This window comes from Mustelus asterias, unplaced genomic scaffold (genome assembly GCF_964213995.1).
Source record: "Mustelus asterias unplaced genomic scaffold, sMusAst1.hap1.1 HAP1_SCAFFOLD_285, whole genome shotgun sequence".
NCBI classification, from domain to species: Eukaryota; Metazoa; Chordata; class Chondrichthyes; order Carcharhiniformes; family Triakidae; genus Mustelus; species Mustelus asterias.
Window position 1 is genome coordinate 37,583 of NW_027590250.1, and position 24,598 is coordinate 62,180.

The window sequence follows — 24,598 nt, forward strand, 5'->3', positions numbered from 1 at the left end:
GATAAATATTTGTGTGGCTAATTTCAGGGAGCTCTGGACTTGAACCCCAAGACCTCTGTACATGAACTGTATACTTATCCTTAATATTTGATCTCCCAAAGTGCAGTACCTCACACTTGCCCGGATTAAAATCCATCTGCCATTTCTCCGCTCATATCTACAGCTGATCTACATCCCACTGTATCCTTTGACAACCTTTGACATTATCTACAACTCCATCTAGTTTTGTGTCATCTGCAAGCTTACTAACCCACCCATCCACGTTTTCATCCAAGTTATTTATATATATCACAAATAGCGCACGTCCCAGTACGGATCCCTGCAGAACACCACTAGTCATGGACCTCCAGTCAGAAAAACACCCTCCACCACTACTCCCTGACTTCTATGGGCAAGTCAATTCTGAATCCAAGTGGCCAAGTGACCGTGAATCCCATGCATCTTAATCTTCTGGATGAGCCGACCATGAGGGACCTTGTCGAAAGCCTGACTAAAATCCATGTTCACAACATCTACTGCTCTACCCTCATCGATCACCTTCATCATCTCCTCGATAAAATCGATCACGTCAGTAAGATGTTGACGGTGCTCCCACTGCAGTCCTGTGATGAAAATATAGACTGGTTGGTGAAATGTAGATAACAGGTAGAATTGATATCTAATGAGGACTTTAGACTTCAGAATTGAATACAGGGCTCATTGTTACTAACGGGGAAAGAAGGGTTAAACCCCTTACCCAGAACCCTTTTCACACACACGTGGACATCTCTGAATCTGACGCACACCAAATGGAACGTTACACAAGGGACTGGAATTCACTGGAATTTCTTAACAACCTTTCAATAGAAATGTCCTGGTACAGACTGTGACAAAGGACACAACAGACAGCAAGAACCAGGAGGAACCTTTAACACAGAGAATGTTAATAACCTTGTTCAGGACACCGGTGCCAGGCACAGGAGGATCCCAGGAAAAACGGAACATTTAATTTCTGTGTTTCACAATTCTAAATGACTGATTCTTTAACAAAGGAATGTTTAAAAACAGCATTGTGATATTCCAAGGTCAACTGTGTCTGGGAAAGGGGCACACTGATGTGTTTTTATTTTAAACAGGAGGATCCATTGAAAAGCAGCTCTGGGCGATATGAGCACCTCCTGACCTACTTTCAATTCATTTCAAATCACCCATCACTTTCCGTGGAATATTCTTTATTCTTTCCTGGGATGTGGACACTGCTGGCAAAGCCCCAGCACACGTTGCTCATCTCCTAATTGCCCTTGAACGGAGTGACTTGCTCGGCCATTTCAGAGGGACAGTTAAGATTCACCCACATCGCTGTGTGGGTCTGGATTCACATGTCGGCCAGACCGGGTGAGGATGGCAGATTTCCCTCCCTAATAGGGAGCATGAAGAGGGTGAACTGGAAGGGTTTTTACAACAGTCGATAGTATCATGGTTACCGTTTCTGAGACTAACTTTATATAATTCCAGATTGATTCACTGAATTGAAATCCCACCAGCTGCCTGTCCCCAGATCCTTTGCTGGGTCTCTGCATTACTCGGCCAGAGACATTCCCACTATCCCACCACCTCCCACTGAATGGAATATTCCACACAACCCCTTAGTTAAACAGGAAGTAGAAAAGAGAAAGGCTTTGACCTTTGGATGACCTCATCACCAACTACAGAAACCTTACAGCTGACCATTCTGTAAAAGTTTATAAACTTTATTTTTATAAAACACAGAGTAAGAAACAGGTGAAAAGTAACGATGGACGTTGTGACTGACATCAGAAACATTGATTGACCGGATAAACACTCACTACATCACAGAGCGATCCTCAACCATTAAAGAATTGACCCACAATAAGGAATGAGAGAGCCTTATAAAAAGGGGCAGGAGTTTACACAGAGAGGTGACATCCACAGCTGCTCAGGATGATGGAATTCAGTTCAGGAAGGGGATAAAGTGAGAAGCTTTTGTGATTCAAGACAGAAGTATTGAACAATCTGGAATCAGTGCTTCTCGAGCTTGCTGAAGAGCCGAACACATCAATTAATCTCATCATAAAAACCCCCAGTGTAAATAACATGGATTTGACTGGCAAATGTTGAAGTGTTGATTCAGAGACACAAGTTTTGACTTCCCATTTGAGCCTGGGACACCTTTCTGTCTCTCTATTGCTCATGTCAATGACAGCCAGGCGACGGAGCTGAGGGCTGAATTTAGCTGAGATTAACAGGGCCTGCGCCCCAGTTGGGAAACTGCCCTGGGCATTGCACTTATAGAGAGACAGGAAGCTGCTGGAGGACTGACTGGGAAATGGGCCTCCAACCAATCAGGGCACCGGAGGAGGTGACCGGGGCTGATGGTGATGTGACCCCCGGGGTTCAGTGTCCCTGTATCCAAAGCGGGGAGTCGCGGGAACAGGGTACAGAGGAGCTGAAGAGAAACCATTTGTGTCCAGAACATTGTGAACATCCTTTACTCTGGTTGTCTTTGATCCTCAAGTCATTTTCTGTTTGTTTTAACCATGTTCTGTTTCATTAATAAACTTTTATCAGTAAAAATATTTGATTTTTCTGGACATTTCCTGATGAGATTGATGCACTTTAGGGAAAGTGGGTGGGAGGGGTTGGCAGGCTCTTTAACAGAAAGTGAGTCCCTCTAAGGTAATTGGCAAAGGAACCAGAGGGGGAGATGGGATTTTATTTTTGACTCAGCGATGTTAGAAAATGGAGTTCAGGGAGTCAATTAACCCTTTCTCCCCTTTTCCCAAACTCTGAAATGATTCCCAGTGATAACCCTTATTGGTGACAGTGGTTAGATTTTATTCAGTATCAATAAGAGCCGACACAGGCTAATGTCTGAGCAGTCGTATCAAAGTGCAGCAGCATTACCATTACACTCTGGGTAGAAGCAGCATCTCCACGGAAATGCTCCCTGCTCTGCCCCAGATGCCATGGCACCAGTCAATGCAATATGTAAAACCTCGACAAATCTCTGTGCTCGGGGAATCCCTTCTTATACTTTTTTACATCACAAAGTCTATGGAGACTGATTTAACCCAATCATTGCTCAGCTAACACGTGAACGGATCAATTACAAAACCTGTCATTGAACCATCTGTACCTGCCCAAGCCATGTCAAACTCTCAAACAATTGTCTTCCCACGCTCCGTCCCTGGTACAGGGAGTCAGCATTCCCATGCCAAGCAGTGAAAACATGGTGTTCGTGACACCCAGGTGTCATCCAGGATTCAAGGCACTCCTGTTTTCTCTGTCCTCTGGGAGCTGTTTATCTCCCTGTTCCCACACAGCAAGTCGTCTGTTCTCAGCTCTGCTGGATTTCTGCTGAAGTTTGACCCCTTTTACACCTTTCGGATCAATAAAACATTTGGTTAATGAAGATCCAAACCACAATTTCCCATCCTGTCACCTGTCAACCATCCTTACCCAGAGCGTAATCACAACAGGAATAAAAACAGGAGAAGTGTCACAATCAAATTCAAAATCAATGCACAGCCAGTCATAGAATTTAATTTAATATTCACTAATTAGCAAGAAAACCCAAAGTAGGGGGTCCCCCAGGATTCTTACAGTCCACACCTTGAGGGGGGAGAACTCTCTCTCTGACCCCTCACTCAATTTCAATCCGTTATTGTCCAGTTCTGGCCCCGCCTGGGGTAACATCTACTTGATCTTTCCTACTCCTGAAGGAGCACCGTGAGTTCTAGGTTACTTGTACATAAGGACAGATGCTTCAAGCAACAGATCAAGCATGGATGTAAAAGATTCTCCAGCTCTCTCTTTACCCCTATCTAAGTTGTGGACAGTTCTTACTGTGTTATTTCCCCCAAGCCCTTAATTGTCCCAATCTATAATATTATCCATTTTACTTTAACTTTCTTCACTGTGTGTCCATGTGCAGTGTGTTTAATTGGATCCTGATTGTTTTGAACTCAGTTTCTCTGGAGTATGTGTCAGTGCCTTGATGATGTCACAATGTTGTCTCAATGCCCTGGCCACATGAACCATTTCATCTCCTGCTGTGTCTCAAGTAGCTGTGTGTGTTTGGGACCCGCTCTTCACTCCATCTCACCATGGATTTAGGCTTGCTATTTTTCACATGTAACACATCACATCTGCACACTCACTCCGGTATCCCAAAATCATGTCACACATTCTTAACTTTCAGATGTGCTGATGAAAAGATCAAAGTGAGTGTCTGTCTTTCTTATCTCCCCCTGTTATGGTGCTGATATTTCATGTAGTGGCCGGGCTTTCAAACAAAGTTCATGGACAAAGTTGTAAATATCTCCCAGAGAAAGTGATCAACTTATTCATCCCATCCCATTCCAGACTTTCACTAGACTGTAGGTGGATACCAGATTGATATATTCCATTCAACCACTCGCAAGGTGAGTTATTCCAATTTCTTTATTGTCCAGGACAATATATTCACAATATCTTTAAAACAGAAATTAAACATTCCCATTTGATTTCAGGTATTAACACATTCTGTTAGTTTGTTCTTTATTGTCGATGTCAGGCTGGGGTTGTTCTCCTTGGAGCAAAGGAGGTTGAGGGGAGATTTGATAGAGGTGGACAAGCTTCTGACAGGTTTAGATAAGGTGGACAAAGAAAAGCTGTTCCCATTAGTTGATGAGACAAGGACGAGGGGGACACAGATTTAAGGTTCTGGATCAGAGGCGTGGAGGGGAGGGGGGGCGGATGTGAGGAAGAATATTTTGAAGCAGTGAATGGTAATGACCTGGAACTCGCTGCCTATGAGGGAGGAGGAAGTGGAGACAACAAACAATTACAAAGGAAATTGGACGGGCATTGGGGGGTTTCAAACAGAAATGCTGACTAAATATCTCTGACCTTCCTCACATCCTGTCACTCTGTGATCCTTGTGAAATTTGAAACCAGGTATTCGCAACAAGACTGAAAGAGCATCAGCCCACTGGAGGCTGAGACCGGCCAGTCCAGCAGAAAGAAACCCTCTGACCCTCCCCATTGACCAACTGTGAGAATGAACAAAATGCAGTCCTGGATGCAACTGAGAGCAGAAACAAGAACAGCAGAATCCAACCCCTGGAATCACTCGTGAACTTGCTGGTGTCTCAGCAGGTGGGATGAAACTCTGAATCCCTTCCCACACTGAGAGCAGGTGAATGGTTTCTCCCCAGTGTGAACTCGCTGGTGTGCCCGCAGGTCGGATGACTGAGTGAATCCCTTCCCACACTGGGAGCAGGTGAACGGCCTCTCCCCAGTGTGAATTCGCTGGTGTGTCTGCAGGCTGGATAACTGAGTGAATCCCTTCCCACACTGGGAGCAGGTGAATGGCCTCTCCCCAGTGTGGCTGCGCCAATGAGCTGCCAGCAGACATGGGTATCTGTATCCCTTCCCACAGTCCACACATTTCCATGGTTTCTCCATGGTGCAGGTGTCCTTACCTCTCTCTTGGGTGGACAATTAGTTGAAACTTCGTCCACACACAGAACAAGATTACAGTCTCTACCCGCTGTGAATGGTGTGATATTTATTCAGACTGTGTAATTGGTTTAAGCTCTTTAGTCAGTGCATTGGAACACACTCACTCGAGTGTGGCAGTGTGTCGATGCTTTTTCACTCACACTGACATTTCAAATCTTTTCAAATTGACAGACTGGACAATCATTTCTCCTTCTGGATTCAAAGTCTGATGATATTGAGGTCCCAAGGAATATGATTCTGTCGCGTCTAGACGTGACGTTTGAGATTTCAGCCTGTGATTCCTCTTTCAATATCCTGTAAAATGAGTTTACAAAAGTCATCAGTGTCAGTACAGGATAGAAATTCAGAACAGACAATTTCTATGGAACATTCTTTCCTCTCTCATTCCCCAAAAGCTGGAAATCTCCATCCCACACACTCTCTCCCCATTCTCAGCAGGTCTGGCAGCATCTGTATGGAGAGAAAAGAACTGATGTTTCAGAGCTTTGACAAAGGGTCGTCTAGACAAGAAACATCAGCTCTTTTCTCTCCTTACAGATGCTGCCAGACCTGCTGACATTTTCCAGCATTTTCTCTCTTGGTTTCAGATTCCAGCATCCGCAGTAATTTGCTTTTATAAGGCTGCAGATACCTCCTCCCAAGTAACATGCGTGTGCCCAAGACATCACCACTTGTTTCCCTTATTTCTTTCGCACCCATGGTGCTCTCCGCAGTAAACACAGAGGAGAAGTATTCATTAAAAATCTCACCCATCTCCTGTGGCTCCACACACAGATGGCCATACTGATTTTTAAGGGGATCTATTCTCTCTCTAGCCACCCTTTTACTCTTAATATATCTATAGAACCTCTTGGAATTTTCTTTAATCTTACCTGCCAGATCCATATCATACCCTCTTTTTGTCCTCCTGATTTCCCTCCTCAGTATTTTCTTACACTTTTTATAGTCAGAGTGATTCACTTGTCCCCGATTTCCTAAACCCAATGTATGCTTCCTTCTTTTACCTGACCAGAGCCTCAATGTCCCTTGTCTGCCAGAGATCCTTAAATTTGCCATTCTTTCCCTGCATCTTAACAGGAATATACTGCCCCTGGATTCTTGATATCACACTTTTAAAACCTCCCATTTGCCAGTCATTCCTTTCCCTTCAAACAAACTCACCCAATCGACATCTGCTCGATCCTGCCTAATGCCCACAAAAGTGGCCCTGCTCCAGTTTAGGGCCTTGACCTGTGGACCTGTCCTATCTTTTTCCAGAACTATTTTGAAACTATTGGTGCTCCCAATCGTGCTCCCTGACTGACACTTCAGTCACTTGCTCCACCTCATTTCTTAACTGTCTAATAGAAAGTGAGTCCAGGAATTGATGATGAAAAATAAGGAGCTGGGAGATGAATTGAACAAGTATTTTGCCTCGGTGTTCACAATAGAGATACAGTTAAAACTCAGAAACAGCTGGAAATCAGAAAACAGAAGTGTGGGATGAACTCTGAAAAAGCACAATTCCCAGGGAAGTGGTCCTCAGCAAACTGTTGGAGCTGTGGGCTGATGGGTCCTCGGGTCCTGCTGGGCTCCATTCTCGGGTCCTGCTGGGCTTCATTCCCGGGTCTTAACAGAGGGAGATCGTTGGTGTTCAATTTTCTAAACCGTCCGTCGCCATTACCCGCACTGCGCATGCTTCAGGTCCCGCCCCTCATTCACTCCGATTGGTTGGAGGACCAGCCGCTCCCGCTCGGTCCTCCAGCCCCGCCCCCTCTTCCTATTAGTCCGGAGCTGCCGTCAATCAGTCCCGGGGCATTGTGATGTGGAGCATGCGCAGTGTCATTGCTGTCCTTGGCGCTTGTTTGTCCCGGAGAAGCGGAGTCAGCGTTAGGCGGTGGCTGGGAGGATTTGGAAACACTTTGTGGATCCGCAAACCCTTCAGAATCATTGTCAGCTCCCTGGTTTGCAGCTGCGGGGCTTCTCCCTCCCTCCCTCCCGGGAACAGGCCCAGGTTAACGGCCCCATCCTGGCTCAGCCACTGGAGGATGGTTCACATCAGAGGATGGGGGAGGGGGACAATAAATAACAGGTTACACTTTGGCCTCAAATCAATGAGGACTCTGATCTCTGGGAAGGAAGGAAACCCTGGGAGGTGGGCGGGGAGGATTCACAAACACCCGCTGGAGACCCCAACACTCCCAATAAGAAGCTGCAGCTCCCTGCAGTGACCAGGAGAGAAAATAATTGATTTTATTTTCACTCTGTACAAAAGAGAACTGAACCCAGCCAGAATAGAGGGTGGGAGAAAAGATTTGTGAAGATATTTCACACTGGGTTTGCCAGGCTGACCAACTCTCTCAGAGAAAATGAAAGGACATCCTTCATGAGTCTGTCGGAGCAGGTGAGCAGTATTGTGTGCGGTGCTGCTGGAACTGCGAGGGTGGGCACGGGCTGGTTGGCAGCCAGAACAGTTGGAAGAGGGTGCTGCACACACCCATCTTATGGGTGAAACAGCGCCCATACGCCATGCAGCCTGGCACAGTGGAGTCAAACACGGGACAATCCATTGAAATATGAGCTGGTTGGTCAGTGTGGGAGTTGGTTGCAGGACAGGGAGGAGGGAAAGTGTTCAGGATGAGGATTTACTGCTGCACAGGAACAAGTGAGGAAACGATGTTCCACAGAACATAGTTTCAAATTCCAGCATCCGCAGTAATTTGCTTTGATTCCAAATAAACTTATTGGACTTTAACCTGGTGTTCTGAGACTTCTTACTGTGCAAACTCCACAGAGACAGTCACCCACCGCTGGAATCGAACCCAGACTCAATGAGGCAGCAGTGCTAACCGCTGTGCCACAGTGAAGGGAGTTTGCCGCAAATTTCGGGTGATAACAATGGGCTGGATGTTGCTCAGAATGTGGAGCTCTGCAGCAAAGTACAGAGAGACAGAGACAGAGCAGCAGACTGGACTGAGAAATGGAGTCTGCAGACTGGAACTGGCAGCATGAGGAGAGGTTATTTAGTCTAACACTCACAGCAATCTACAACCCACCCCCATTACCGAGACAGTGAGACAGAGATTACAAACACTCACCAACACAGCTCCAGTGAAACGTCCCAGGAAAAAGAGGGAATCTGTGGCAGTTCCTGTCCTGATATAGCCCCAGGACTGTCACTCAAACCCCCAACCCTGCCCAGTTCACAGCTCAGCCTCTCAGCTTGCAGCTTCCTGCACCTTGAGCCAACCCTGCCCAGGTGTGGGAGGGATGTCGAACGACAGAGTGGGAGGAGGGGTGACCTCCTGCTGTGTCCCAAATAGTTTCTCCTTCCCCTCCCCCTTGGCGCTCTCAGCTCTCAATGTGGATGTGTTGATGATGTGGAGATGCCGGCGTTGGACTGGGGTAAACACAGGTGAGTGAAGAAGGGGCTTAGAGCTTCGAAAGCTTGTATGGCTTTTGCTACCAAATAAACCTGTTGGACTTTAACCTGGTGTTGTTAAACTTCTTGATGTGTTGATGGACATTGCAGAGCCTCACTGAGCTTATCCTGGGTCACCCCCTCCCCCTGGGTTCAGTGTGTTCAGTTCGCTGCTTCTTTCCCTGCTGAACCTTCAGTTAATCAAAAACAGAAAGTGCTGGAAAACCTCAGCAGGTCTGATCGCATCTGTGATCACAGATGCTGTCAGACCTGCTGAGATTTTCCAGCATTTTCTGTTTCAGATTCCAGCATCCGCAGTATTTTGCTTTTATCTTCGTTTAAACAAGCATTCTTTGATGGCCTTTACCCTCCGTGCTCCTTTCCAGAGCTTCCCACCTTCTGCTATTGTCCCTGACTCCCACATTAACTGTCATTCCTTCCCTTTATCCCGCTCACATCCCGCTCGAAACTCAGGCTCAGAGTTTTAGCGCCATCTCCCCCTCCCCCAGCCTCCACATCCCAACACCCGGAATCTCTAACCCAGCGGTTCCAGTTTGTCTGGTTTGAGTTCAGATTTGCCGCAGCACCGACAGGATTTCACTTCAAACCAGCCGGAACTGACTGCTCACAAATCCCAAAATGTTTCTCCAGCAGCCCTGGCTTGTTAACGTTGTTTAAAGTCAGCGCCCAAATGCAGTTACTCTCCTCAGTTTAAAAAACTTCTCCGTTTAATCTAAGGTATTATTCACACCAGACACAAATATAAAATTGTGAACGTTACCCACCCACCCCGACCCCCCCTCCCCCCCCCCCCCCCAGACCCGAGCTGGGGTGTCCTGAGTAAGAGACATCTGTTCCAGGTGTGACAATTCTTACACATTCTCTGGTTGACATCAAACGGAAAACGCTGGAAATACTCATGAATGAAAGCAAATTGCTGCTTTTGTCAAAAGGGTCACCTGGACTCGAAACCTCAGCTCTTTTTGTCTCCTTACAGATGCTGCCAGACCTGCTGAGATTTTCCAGCGTTTTCTCTTTTGGCTGGAAATACTCAACAAGTCAGGCAGCCTCTGTGGAGAGAGAAACAGACTGAATGTGACCTGTTATCGGAACTGGGAAATATATTATTATTTCTCGCACCTGAAAGAGACACTTTACAGCCTTCAGAACAAAACTGAGCTCAACAATTTTACACCTCAATCTCTGCCCCCATTGTGATCTGTGTTTCGTTGCTGCTTTTTTCACCTCATTTCCCTCTTGTTTACTTTACATTCAGACTATCGCTCACCGGCTATTCACACCTCATCCAGAACATCTTTTGTGTCTTTACTTGTCCCATTACCACTCGCTTTGGTCTTGGGCCGTGAAACATTTTGTCAGTTTGCAGATCTTTCATTTTGTCTCCTCCACCTCCCTCTCTCAATTCTTCAGAGGTCAGTCTTTGACAAAGGGTCATCTGGACTCGAAACGTCAGCACTTTTCTCCCCTCACAGATGCTGCCAGACCTGCTGAGATTTTCCAGCATTTTCTCTTTTGGTTTCAGATTCCACCATTCACTGTAATTTGCTTTTATCCTGATTTTCCCTGTGTGGCTCTGGAGAGCGCTTGAAACGTTAATGACAGAGAAAACGAGATTTTTCACTCTCTCTCAGAGGGTCTTTGGTCTGTGGAATTCTCTTCCCCAGAGAGCAGTGGAAACAGAGTCATTGAATATTTTTAAGGCTGAATAAATGGATTATTGATTGACAAGAGTCAGAGGATTTGGGGGTGGGGGGGGGGGGTGCGGGGGGCGGGGGGGGGGGCATTCGGAGGGGCGGGGGGGAGAGGGGGGAGACAGAAAAATGGAGTTCTGGCCACAATCAGATCAGTCGGGATCTTGTCAAATGCTGGAGTAGAGGGGCCCAATGGTCCACTGCTGCTCCTCATTCATATGGATGTTTCACTCTGTTTTTACCTCCATAGAAGCTGCTGGGCCTGTTGACTATTTGTGGTATTGACTGTTTTATTTCAGATTTTAAGACTCTGTAACATATCACTGTGTAATCGAACAATTAATCCAGTTCTCCTGGATTTCTGCTCTGTAACATATCACTGTGTAATCCAACAATTAATCCCGTTCCCCTGGATTACTGCATTGTGGCATAGTGGTTAGCACCGCTGCCCCACAGCACCAGGGACCCGGGTTCGATTCAAGTTTTGGGTCACTGTTGAGTTTATTTGTTGAGTTTGCACATTCTCCTCGTGTCTGCGTGGGTTCCCTCTGGATGCTCCAGTTTCCTCCCACAGTCCAAAGATGGGTGGATTATGTGGATTGGCTATGCTAAATTGCCCCTTACTGTCAGAGGAACGAGCTAGGGTAAATGCATGGCGTTAAGGGGATAGGGCCTGGATAGGATTGTGGTCATGCAGACTCGATGGGCCGAATGGCCACCTTCTCCACTGTTGGATTCTATGATTCTAGTTAGAAATCTCACATCACCAGGTTAAAATCCAACAGGTTTATTTGGTATCATGAGCTTTTGGAGCGCTGCTCCTTCATCAGGTGAGTCAATCGTCTATGATTCTAGATACAGACAAACTCACAGATGCATAAATACATTCACAGACACGCATATATGATTTCAAGAAGTAATTAGATATAGATCATGGGATTAAAGGGATCAAGGGATATGGGAGGAAGGGGGGGTCAGGATATTGAATTCGATGATCAGCCATGATCAAAATGAATGGTGGGGCAGGCTCGGAGGGCCGAATGGCCTACTCCTGCTTCTTGTTTCTATCTTTCTGCACTCACGCGCGCACGCACACACACACACTGAGACCACCTGCTGGGCACCAAAATAATAACAGAAGCAAATCAGAAACTCAGTGTGTGTGTTTTATTGTGAAATGAGATAATGTATAAATATATCCCCATAGCTCCGGGTGGGAGTGGAATTGATGATTTCTTGACTGTCTGTCTGCACTGCTGCCTCACAGTGCCAGGAACTCGGTTCAATTCCTGGCTTGGGTCACTGTCTGTGTGGAGTCTGCACGTTCTCCCCGTGTCTGTGTGGGTTTCCTCCGGGTGCTCTGGTTTCCTCCCACAGTCTGAAAGATGCGCTGTTTAGGTGCATTTACCTGAACAGGTGCCGGACTGTGGCGACTCGGGGAATTTCACAGTAACTTCATTGCAGTGTTAATGTAAGCCTTACTTGCGACTAATAAATAAATTTAACTTTTAACTTTAATTTTGTGAACTCATAGAATCATAGAATCTTACAGAGCAGAAGAAGGCCATTCAGCCCATCGAGTCTGCACCAACCACAATCCCAACCAGGCCCTACCCCGGTAACTCAACATATTTAACCTGCTAATCCTCCCGACACTAGGGTCAATTTTGCAAAGCCAGCCAACCTAAGCAGCACATCTTTGGACTGTGGGAGGAAACCGGAGCACCCGGAGGAAATCCACACAGAATGGGGAAAATGTGCAAACTCCACACAGTGACCCAAGCTGGGAATCAAATCCAAATCCCTGGTGCTGTGAGGCAGCAGTGCTAACCACTGTGTCACTGTACCACCCAGTGCTCTGAGGTTGAGTTTCTTCTTCAAACCTAAGAAGATTCAGTATCACATCAGGGCGGGGAAAGAGGAGTCCATTGGCTTCAGATGGATAAGGGTAAAAGTTAATATCCCAATTTATTCACTTTATTCCTTCAAGCTGAGGTTTACAAAGTGAAAATTCCGCTGTTTATAGCAGTGACTAAATAAGCAATGATACTCATCCTATATTTAAATTAGTCTGGAATACACCTCAATTTCACACAGGTTAACATTTTTCAAGCATTTGGAACCCCAAATGTCTGCTGATGTGTCACCCAGAGCTGTTTCCCTGGCAGTTTGTGTCAGTAGCAGGCTGTCGTTACCATCCACTCTTGGGCAGGGTGAGGAGGCAGCTCCGACACCGACCTCAGCTGGAATGGGTATTGAACCATACATTAGTCCGCAGGCCAGCAATGCTGCAGGAATTGCAAAGGGGCTGCACAGAGGTCCAGAATTGGAAGAGGGGGTTGTGAAGATGGAGGAAGCGTCTGCAAGACATGGGGACATTTTGGATTATCTCAAAATTACAGAATGCGGGAGACCAGTCAGGAATGTGTTGAAATTGTCAAGTCTGGCGGTAATGTGTGGATGTGGGATTCAGCAGCAGATGAAGGGCTGCACGGTGGAACAGTGGTTGGCACTGCTGCCTGACAGCAGTGGGTTTCTGTGTACGTTCTCCGTGTGTCTGAGTTTCCCCTGGGTGCTTCCGTTTCCTCCTACATTCCAAAGATGTGCAGGTTAGGTGGATTGGCCAGGTCAAATAATCCGTTAGCGTCCAAAGATGTGTAGGTTAGGGGGGGTTAGCAGGGTAAATGCACAAGGGTACAGGGCCCATCGAGTCTGCACCGACTCTCCAATATAGCATCTTACCCAGGCCCTATCCTCGTAGCCCCACATATTTATCCCGCTATTCCACTGTGTTACTTGTTCATTACAATAGGGACCAGAGTCTGAGGTTATAAATGGGTGAGTTTACTCCAATAGTAATTCTTTCGACATCTGACAAGTTTACAGCTATTAACATCCTGCCTATCAAATAGCTCCAGCCGACAGATGAGAGGACCAACATTCAGAGCTTTCACATCCTTATCCTGAAGTTACAAAACAGACTTTAGTCATCGGCCTGCTGATACATCGGCACATTCACACAGGGGTGGATTGGACTGTGATCTGTTTATTGTTCATCTTTAGTTCAATACAGTTTCTGAGTGATTTAAATTTAAAACAAGGTCTGCAGGCGTGAAGATTTATTGACACATGAATGAGAGATGCTGTGGGGTATTCTACGAGTCCAACAGGGTTGATTTACATCAGAAAAACTCCAACTATCAGTATAAACATAATTCAGTCTGGGATGCAATTAACAGCAGCAATAACAGCAGAATCACACCCCTGTGATCACTGGTGAACTCGCTGGTGTCTCACCAGGTTGTATGACTGGGTGAATCTCTTTCCACACATTGAACAAGTGAACAGCTTCTCCTCACTGTGAACTTGTTGGTGTCTCAGCAGAATGGATGACCGGGTGAATCCTTTCCCACACTCAGTGCAAGTGAACGATCTCTCCTCAGAGTCATTTCGCTGGTGTGCGAGCAGATGTTTTCTGCTTTTAAAGCCCTTCCCACAGTCAGAACATCTGAACGGTCTCTCATTTGTGTGAACAAGTTGGTGTGAAGTGAGAGAAGATAAACAAGTGAATCTCTTCCCACACACAGGGCAGGTGAACGGCCTCTCCCCAGTGTGAATTCGCTGGTGTACAGTGAGGTCGCCTGATCGCCTGAAGCCAGTCCCGCAGTGAGAACATGTGAATGGTCTCTCGTCAGAGTGAATACGTTGATGGTGACGCAGTTCCTCAGAACTTTTATAGCCCTTCCCACAGTCTGGACATTTAAACGGTCTCTCTTCACTGTGAACTCGTTGGTGTTTCTGCATGTTGGATGATCGGTTAAATCCCTTCCCACAGTCAGAGCAGGTGAATGGCCTCTCTCCAGCGGGAATGCGCTCATGTGCCACAAGGTGAAATGATGTCCTGAACCCCTCTGGCAGTGGAAGCAGCTGAACGGTGTGGAACCGGTGTGAATGTACTGGTGCTCCCGCAGTGTGCGTGGAGTTTTAAAACTCTTTCCACACTCAGTGCATTTAAACTCTCTCCTGTCGGTGTGAACTCGCTGGTGTCTCTGCAGGGCAGAGAAATCTGTAAATCCTTTCCCACACACGGGGCAGGTGAATGGCCTCTCCCCTGTGTGAATGTGTCGCTGTATCAGCAGGGCCGATGACTGAGTAAATCCTTTTCCACATTCGGAGCAGGTGAACTGTCTCTCCCTGCTGTGAATGCGCTGGTGAATCAACAGGCCAGCTGTCTGAGTGAATCCCTTCCCACACACAGAGCAGGTAAAAGGTCTCTCTCCAGTGTGAGTGCGTTGGTGATTTTCCAGGTCAACTGGATAATTGAATCCTTCCCCACAGTCTCCACATTTATACGGTCTCTCCCTGGTGTGACTGCGCCTGTGACTCTACAGGCCAGATGATTGGTTGAAGCCTTGTCCACACACAGAACACATGTACGGTTTCTCCTCTCTGTGAATGGTGCTTTTTCCTTCCATGTTGAAAGGCCGATGATGTTCAGATCCTGATGAATCAAAGCTCTGACTGATCTTGATGTGATCCTTGATTTACAGTTTTCTGTAATTCCTCACCTTCTAATCCCCTGAAAAATGAATTGAAAACAGAAAGAGGGAAACATGAGAGACAAGCCATAAATATACAAAGACAAAATGTGAAATTGAGTTGAACTAATCTGGTAAATTGTGGGATTGGGACTAGGACATAGTGGATATGAAAGCTGCTGGATTGTGACAAAGCCTCAAACTGTTCACCAATGCACTGAGGGAAAGGAACCCTCCACCTCTTCAGAGCCAACAACAAGAATCCAGCCTTTATGCGTGAAGAGGGAGAGGTCGGGAGGAGGGTGACGGAGAGAGACTTTATACATCAGCAACTCAACCAGGATTTTGGCAGAATCTCCTAAACCCACAATCTTCCCCACCTGGAAGTACCAGAGCAGCTGGGACATGGGAAAACCACGCAACTCCCTGACTTGGACAAATATCACTGTCCCTTCAACGTGACTGGGTTAAAATTCTAATACTCTTGCATTGTGGGAGCACCTATGGACTGCAGAGGTTCAAGAAGAAGGCCAACTATCACCATCACAAAGGACAATTGGTGATTGGTAACATATGATAGTAATAGTCTGTGATAGTAATTCATGATGTGGAGATGCCGGCGTTGGACTGGGGTAAACACAGTAAGAAGTTTAACAACACCAGGTTAAAGTCCAACAGGTTTATTTGGTAGCAAAAGCCACACAAGCTTTCGGAGCTCCAAGCCCCTTCTTCAGGTGAGTGGGAATTCTGTTCACAAACAGAGCTTATAAAGACACAGACTCAATTTACATGAATAATGGTTGGAATGCAAATACTTACAACTAATCAAGTCTTTAAGAGACGAAACAATGTGAGTGGAGAGAGCATCAAGACAGGCTAAAAAGATGTGTATTGTCTCCAGACAAGACAGCCAGTGAAACTCTGCAGGTCCACGCAACTGTGGGAGTTACAAATAGTGTGACATTTTATAGTAATAAAATTCATTACAGTAATTATAGTAATTCATTACAGATACCTGGGTCTTGTCAGTAATGTCCACTTTCAAAGAATTTTTTGTTTATTTGCAAATCTGTATGAAACCTGCAAGTTCATACGTTCACAAGATATAGGAGCAGAATTAGGCCATTCGGCCCCTTGAGTCCGCTCCGCCATTCAATCATGGCTGATATGCTTCTCATCCCCATTTTCCTGCCTTCTCCCATAACCTTTCAACCCATAACCAATTAAAAATCTGTCCAACTCCTCCTTAAATTACTCACTGCCCAGCATCCACCGCACTTTGGGGTAGCAAATTCCACAGATGAAAGGAAAACAAGGAAACAAAACCAATGACCGCTGCAATCCAGGAGGACAAGGACAGTGGACAGATGGGAAAGCCATCACCTGGAAGTCCCCTTCCAAACCACTCAGCATCTTGACTTGGAAATATGTCACTGTTCCTTCACTGTCATTGGATCAAAATCCTGGAATTCCCTCCCTAATAACACTGTGGATGTACCTACGCCACATAGACTGCAGCGATTCAAGAAGGCAGCTCACCACCACCTTTTCAAGGGCAATTAAGGATGGGCAATAAATGCTAGTCTAGCCAACGACTAGAATCAATTGAACAATTTTAAAAATGACTTGGAATATCCATGAGAAAACAATCCTGACAGTTACTCAAATAAATACTTCACTCAGTCACACCAGCTTCTGAGTTTATATTTGACTGAAGTGGTTGGATTTTGCTGTTGTTTGTGGAAAACTTTGGGGAATTTGCCCAGTCCATTACACAAACTAGCCTCCCATCCATTGTCTCCATCTACACTTCCCGCTGCCTCGGAAAAGCAGCCAACATAATCGAGAATGTCACACACCCCGGACATACTCTCTTCAACCTTCTTCTGCCAAGAAAAAGGTACAAAAGTCTGAGATCATGTACCAACCGATTCAAGAACACCTTCTTCCCTGCTGCCATCAGACTTTTGAATAGACCTACTTCTTATTAACTTGATCTTCCTCTACAGCCCAACTGTGACTGTAACACTACATTCTGCACTCTCTCCTTTCCTTCCCTATGTACAGTATGCTTTGTCTGTATAGTGCACAAGGAATAATGTTTTTCACTGTCCACTAATATATGTGACAATAATAAATCAAATCAAATAAGAACCCCACACACTCCAAATGTGCGGGTTAGGTTGATTGGCCAGGTTAAAAATTGTCCCTTTGAGTCCTGGGATGCGTAGGTTAGAGGGATTAGCGGGTAAAATATGTGGGGGTAGGGCCTGGGTGGGATTGTGGTCGGTGCAGACTCGATGGGCCGAATGGCCTCCTTCTGCACTGTAGGGTTTCTATGTTTCTATGTTTCCAGACATACTCTCTTCCACCTTCTTCCATTGGGAAAAAGGATACAAAAGTCTGAGATCAGGTACCAACTGACTCAAAAACAGCTTAATCCCTACTGCCATCAGAATTTTGAATGGAGCTGCCTTATATTAAGTTGATCTTTTGCTACACCCTAGATATGACTGTAACACTACATTCTGCACCCTTTTCTTTCCTTCTCTCCTATCTGCTCTATGAATGGAATGCTTTGTCTGTACAGTTCACAAGAAATAATAATTTTCACTGTAAACCATAACATGTGACAATAATAAATCAAAATTATCCACCAGTTCCCACTTCTGTTCTTTCTGATGAATGAAGGATCTGTGCACAGCTTTTCCGACCCTCCTCCCAATCTCCACATCACAGCAAAAAGATCACCAGTCAACAATAACGACTTTCAATGACGGAGGGTTTACCCAGCATTCGCCGCGGTGGTGAATGTCCCCTATTTACACCTGAGGAAGGCACCGCGCAGGCGCAGAATTACCAGATTTGGCGCATGCGCACCGTCAGTTATGGCGATGGGGTGAGTCTCTCTTTTTGTCTCTTTGCCACGGGGAAGGCAGCGGAAACTCTGAGGGAGCGATGGAGCCGGCTCTGGATAAGGAGAGTTTCTAAACACCTGGTGGACGCCTCAAACCCCGATTGAGACTCTGTGCTTCCGTGTTTGCAGCTCCGGATCTTTTTCCGCCCGGAGGCCCAAGTCCAGGTTAACGGCCGCTATCTTGCATCAGCGAGAGGCGCATGCGCCAGGGTCTTCGTTGCGCAATAGTAAGGGCGGGGCTGAGATTTTACAGTTCCCACCGGGTCCTAGTTTCCAGCACATTAGAGTTAACATTGATCTTTCGTGTCAGAAGTAGGTTTACATTGACAGGATAATGAATCTGTAGAGAAAGATCAATTCGTGTCAGAAGTAGGTTTATATTGACACGACAATGAAGTTACTGTGAAAATCCCCTCGTCGCCACACTCCGGCGCCTGTTCGGGTCCACTGAGAGAGAATTTAGCATGGCCAGTGCACCTAACCAGCACATCTTTCGGACTGTGGGAGGAAACCTGAGCACCTGAAGGAAAGCCACACAGACACAGGGATAATCTGCAAACTCTACACAGACAGTGACCCAATCCGGGAACTGAAGCCAGGTCTAACCACTGTGTCACCGTGCCTCCCAGCAAACTGGGCAACAGGTGTCTAAACAGTTTCACCCGCTCCCAGCCTGCAGCTGATGTTTGCAGGAGTCCATGAACCATGTACATATTCAGTGTGAGAGGTTGCAGTCCCTGAAGGAGCTGCTTCTCCACTTTTAGTTACACTTCTATTCTGCCCCATGCTCCTAATCATTGGCTTCCCATGTGGAGGAGGCTTGGGAGGTCAGAGGACCTTTTCCTGGACCTGCTCTCTTGGGGCTGGTTAAAACAGTGATTTGTAGATCAGCATGGGGTAACTAGGTTGTTGGCCTCTCTCCCACGGTCTTGTCCATGCTCGTGTGGTCCTGGAGAAGAAGCGTGCAGTGTCGACTGCAACACTCGATACCTTCCACAACTCAGGGTACAGAGTGTCTCATAGACACTGGAAACAAAGTTCTGGTTTAGTTGAGATGGAAGTTTGATTGGACCACAAGATTGCGGAAACAAGAGAGAAAAGAATATTCCATGGAAATGAGAATTGTCTGTTATGACTTTTTATCCTGTGCTGACAATGATACTGACTCTGCCAATGTCTTTTACAAGGTCCACGAGGGCGATGAATTGCAGATTGGAAACTGAAACCAAACATCACATCAAGAGCTGATAGAGTCACTCAATTCATCAGAACCTGAATATCATTGACCTTTAAATGTGGAAGGAGAAATGTTTTTCTGTTTTGGCGGTGAGGAAAGATTTCAAACATCAGTGTGACTGGAAAAGCACCGAGACACACACACACCCGAGTGAGAGTGTTCCAGTGAACTGACTGTGGAAAGAGCTTTAACCAGTTACACAGCCTGATTTTAAAAAAGTGTCATTATTCACAGCAGAGAGCCAAAGGATGAGAAGATCTTGGAGCAGAATTAGGCCATTGGGCCCATTGAGTCTGCTCCACTATTCACTGATCTGATATAATCCTGAACTCCACTTTCCAGCCTTATCCCCATGACCCTTGATTCCCTTACTGAGAAATAATACACAAGTTCTTTGTGTGGACAAGGCTTGAACAGATTGTTTAACCTAGAGAGACACAAGGACACCTACACTATGGAGAAACCATGGAAATGTGGGGACTGTGGGAAGGGATTCAGTTACCCATCGCTGCTGGAAATACATCGCCGCAGTCACACTGGGGAGAGACCATTCACCTGCTCCGTATGCGGGAAGGGATTCATTCAGTCATCCCACCTGCTGACCCACCAGCAAGTTCACATTGAAGAGAGGCTTTTTAGCCACTCTGACAGTGATAACAACTCTAAAAGCTCTGAGGACCTGGTCAAGCACCAGATTGTTCACATTGCGAGACAGTTCAGTTGCTCTCATTGTGGGAAGCTGTTTAAACGATCACAGAACCTCATTGAACACGAACGCACTCACACTGGGGAGAGGCCATTCATCTGCTGTGTGTGTGGGAAGGGATTCACACGATCATCCCACCTCGCTACACACCGACTGGTTCACACTGATAACAGACCTTTCAAATGTACTGAATGTGAGAAGAGTTATAAAACCACAAGTGATCTGCTGATACACCAGCGAGTTCACAATGAGGAGAGGCCATTCAGATGTACAGTGTGTGGGAAGGGATTCACTCTGTTATCCAGCCTCCAGAAACACCAGCGAGTTCACACTGGAGAGAGGTCATTCACCTGCTCCTTGTGTGGAAAAGGATTCATTTATTTAACCAGCCTCAGATCACACCAACTTGTTCACTCGGATAAGAAACCTTTCAGATGTTCTGAATGTGAGAAGAGCTTTAAGACCTCAAGTATTCTGCTGAAACACCAGCAAGTTCACACTGGGGAGAGACCGTTCACCTGCTCTGACTGTGGAAAGGGATTCACTCGCTCATCCAACCTGCGAACACACCAGCACATTCACACCGGGGAGAAACCGTTCACTTGCTCTGAGTGCAGAATGGGATTTTCTCACTCATCCCACCTGCTGAGACATCAACACACTCACAATGGAGAGAGACCGTTCACCTTCTCTGAGTGTGAGATGGGATTCACTCAGTCAACCCATCTTCTAACACACCAGCAAATTGACAAGTGTCTGGAGGAATTGGATTCTGCTGTTATTGCTGCTGTTATTCACATCCAGGACTGAACAATGTTCATTCTGACAGTTGGGGTGTGTTTTCGCTGATGTTTGTGATTGCTATAACTGGGCTGGAGTTTATTACTCCGGATAAATGTCAAATTAACTAATATTGTTTAAGACACAAAGCTGGGACCTTCATTTCTCCAGGACAAGAAAACATTAATCAATGTCTTGTTACTAATTGCTGCATTTTTGTGGCCTTTTCTCCTTTCTAACTCTGGATTATTTCAGTTTTCATACCTTGTTACTCTCCTGGACAAGTCCCAGCTCCCCACACCTTCCAGAGTGATTTTCCTGGCCTTGGAATCCATGGAAGGCATCAGTAACACATCCGCTATCACCAAACACAAATCACAGTTGTTTGCACTGATCCACTTCTTTCCCCAGTCATTGAGGATGGTGATGTTTGTGGAGCTTTCTCTTGTCCACCACCATTCACGACTGGATGTGGGGGGACTGCAGCTTTGATCTGATCCGTTGTTTGTGGGATCGCTTGGCCCTGCTGCTTCTGCTGTTTAGCATGCTTATAGTCCCATGTTACAGAGTCACCAGGTTGGAATCTCAGTTTTAGGGTGCCCAGTGCTGCTCCTGACTTGTTCTCCTACACTCCATCTTGAACTAGGGAAGGTGATGACTGGTGGTATTATTGCTGAACTATTAATCCAGAAACTCAGCTAATGATTTGGGGACCGGGCTTCGAATCCTGCCACATCAGTTGGTGGAATTTGAATTCAATAAAACAAATCTGGAATTAAGAATTTATTGATGACCATAAAACCATTGTTGATTATCGTAAAAAACCCATCAGGTTCACTAATGCCCTTTAGTGAAGGAAATCTGCTATCCTTACCCGGCCTGGCCTACATGTGACTCCCTCTGAAATGGCCTCGCAAGTCACTCAGTTCAAGGGCAACAAGGACTGGGCCATAAATGCTGGCCATCCAGCAATACCCATTTCCCACGAATGAATAAAAAAGAATTTCAAGTTGAGGACTCCCAGGATGACTCACTTGCACTGTACACCTCTGTGCTGCTCCCCCTACTCAGGTCTGAACTGCTGGTAGGACAGTACATTTTGGCAGGAAGAATAAAAGGGAAGCAGATTATCTAAATGGTGAGAGATTGTACAGCTCTGAGATGCAGAGGGATCTGGGTGTTCTAGAGATTGAATAAACTGGGATTGTTCTCCCTGGAAAGACGGAGGCTGAGGTGCGACCTGATAGACGTTTATAAAATTATGAGGGGCATGGATAGGGTGAACACTTGGGAGCTTTTTCCCAGGGCAGAAATGACAATTACAAGGCGGCACAAGTTCAAGATAAGGGGGAAAGGTTCAGTGGAGATGTGCGGGGAAGGTTTTTACACAGAGGGTGGTGGGGGCCTGGAATGCGCTGCCAAGTGAAGTGGTTGAGGCAGATACGTTAGTGACATTTAAGATTTATCTGGATAGACACATGAACAGATGGGGAATAGAGGGATATAAGTGGTTGGTCTCGATAGGACAATGTGATCAGCGTAGACCGAAGGGCCTGTTCCTGTTCTTTGTTTTTTGCATGAATCACAAAAAGCTAGTAAGCAGGTAAAGCAAGTAATTAGGAAAGCTATCATTTGTGAGGGGAATTGATTACATAAATATGGAGGTTATGCTTCAGTTATCCAGAGCGCCAGTGAGACCACATCTGGAGTACGGTGTACAGTATTGGTCATCTTGTTTAAGCAAGGATGTAAATACATTGGAAGCAGTCGATTGACCAGACTAATGTCAGAAATGTGTGGATTATGGGTAAAGCTTGGACAGGCTCGGTTTGTGTCTGCTGGAGTTTAGAAGAGTAAGAGAAATTTGATCGAAACATAGAAGAAACAAGAAGGGTCTTGACAGGTTGATGTGGAAAGGATGTTTCCTCTTGTGTGAGAATCTAGAGCTCGGGGTCCCTGTTTAAAAATAAGGGTTCACCCATTTAAAACGGAGATGAGATGAAATATTTTCTTTCAGAGGGTCGTGAACCTCTGGAACACTCTTCTGAAAAGACGGTGGAAGCAAAATCTTTGAATATTTTTAAGGCAGATGTAGATAGATTCTTGGCAAGCAAGTGGGTGATAGATTATTGGGGGTCGGCAGGATGCAGATTTAAGGTTACTATCAGATCAGCCCTGATCTGATTAAATGGTGGAGCAGACTCAAGGGACCAAATAGCCGAATCCTGCTCCATGTTCCTGTGAGACATTGGCAGTAAGATATGATTCAAAGTATGACTGTGTCAGCCTGTTGCTTGACTGGACTGTTTGACTGTAGGAACGGTCATGTTTAATAGTTTGTAGCTTAGTTATGTGTAATGATCAAGTAATTGAAGCTTATTAATCAATTAACCTGATACGATATTCTGCTTAATTATAATATATTCGTATCATATAACTGGCTTTGTCTGTAACTGCATCCTTATTTGACAAGTGAAATACATCACATGACCCGAGGCCGGTGTAAAGCTACACTTTTATACTTTAATTACAGAGTCCTGTGGATCCCATCAACTCTGGATGAGCTAAGGTCTGGAACTGTTAACTCCTCACCCATTGATAATAACAGTTACACTTGAATTAGAGGCCATATTGTGTGAAGAAACCAGCTGTGAAGTTTCAAACCTTCAGCACTGTCGTAAAATAGTTTAAACTTTTAACTTGTAATATCTTAAAAGAAGCAATCACTTTCCTTCACACTATATAACCATCATTGGTTTGAAAAATTAAAGGTTTCAGTTTAATTTTCGTAGCGCAGTAGTTATTCTGACTCATTAGTGTTGAACATTTATCAATTGAATGTATCATACTGTATTTGTGTTTCCTGCTATCTCACCTTTTACACACTGATTTGATGCCCACTTTCTTTGGATTTCAGATCTGAAGTAACTTTGTAATTTCTGTATTAGTTTAAGGCTGTGTGTCACTTTGTGTCCTTTTAATTAACTGTGTTCCAAGCTCTGGCAACCACTACAAAAACCAGCAAGCACTTTCTTTAACCAAAATATACTGAGAGTCACTTGCCCCAATGAGAACTCTACAGGATTCCTACACATCAATTAGACATTTTGGTCCAAATGTTAACCATTGGGATTTGACACCATAAATTTACTTATTTCAAATAAGTGACAAAGAAGATATCTTCACGCCCCCCATTATCTCAGTACAAAGCCATAAAATTTAATGAAATGACAGGAAAGGTTATAACGTGGGGCAGACTCCGAAAGTAACTGATACATTAGAGGGCCAGTCAGGAGGCTGCAGGAAATGGTCAGTAGATGACCATCACCATGAAGAAACCAATCAGAAACTGATTACACACCACCGACATCAATCAGGGACTGATCATGGTGAACCAGAGTTCAGGAACACCATTGATCGTGCACAGGGGCTGTGTCTAGAAAGGGTTAATAACCATCAGCTTTCAGCTGCCAAGTTCACAGCTCAGAGAAGCTGAGTAGGAAGAAGGTAGACAACAATCAACAGGACAAGAGACAGTGCTGCAGTCGGCTGGAAGTTGTGCGCCAGCGTTACAAAGTGAACTGACTGCTTCCACTGCCTTTGTTAAGTTTTGCATTTTGTACTTATGTGATTAACTTAGTAAATTCTGTAAAGCTTGGAACAATATTTGTACTAAGTTTGGTCCTGTAGCTAGTTAAAAATGAAAGTCCCTTTTAAATCAGATCTCCCAACTGAGTCCAACAATTATAATTGACGTTAAGTCTTATATTTAAGTTGAGGTGAATCCAGGTCTTACAGAAAAT

The 24,598-nt window shown here is 45.5% G+C and overlaps 2 protein-coding genes across 4 annotated transcripts in view; both read right to left on the reverse strand.

The window, feature by feature from the left end:
- Positions 1-4,264: 4,264 nt before the first annotated feature.
- The window catches only part of LOC144486078 (uncharacterized), a 142,004-nt gene continuing 121,670 nt past the window's right edge, over positions 4,265-24,598 (reverse strand). Inside the window, exons 13-16 of the mRNA XM_078204191.1 lie at positions 21,060-21,153; positions 14,525-14,666; positions 12,700-12,977; positions 4,265-5,349 (exon numbers count right to left, since the gene is read on the reverse strand). Of these exons, the coding sequence (XP_078060317.1) occupies positions 5,110-5,349; positions 12,700-12,977; positions 14,525-14,666; positions 21,060-21,153 (754 nt within the window). The 3' untranslated portion in view covers positions 4,265-5,109. The remainder of the gene's footprint in view (positions 5,350-12,699; positions 12,978-14,524; positions 14,667-21,059; positions 21,154-24,598) is intronic.
- Positions 13,448-18,272, reverse strand: LOC144486077 (uncharacterized). 3 transcript variants are annotated; one of them, XM_078204189.1, is made up of 2 exons: positions 18,036-18,272; positions 13,448-15,196 (listed from the first exon to the last, which is right to left on the reverse strand). In XM_078204189.1, the coding sequence occupies exon 2, from the start codon at positions 14,419-14,421 to the stop codon at positions 13,888-13,890; it is 534 nt and encodes a 177-aa protein (XP_078060315.1). In that variant the 5' UTR covers positions 14,422-15,196; positions 18,036-18,272; the 3' UTR covers positions 13,448-13,887. The 3 variants fall into 3 exon arrangements, with proteins under 3 accessions (XP_078060315.1, XP_078060313.1, XP_078060316.1); XM_078204187.1 differs by having other exon boundaries at positions 13,449-15,196; positions 18,016-18,263; XM_078204190.1 differs by lacking the exon at positions 18,036-18,272 and adding an exon at positions 15,975-16,092 and having other exon boundaries at positions 13,471-15,196.

Coding starts and splice junctions, on each gene's coding strand:
- LOC144486077 (XM_078204189.1), bottom strand. CDS start 14,421: ATGCAGAAACACCAACGAGTTCACAGTGAAGAGAGACCGTTTAAATGT.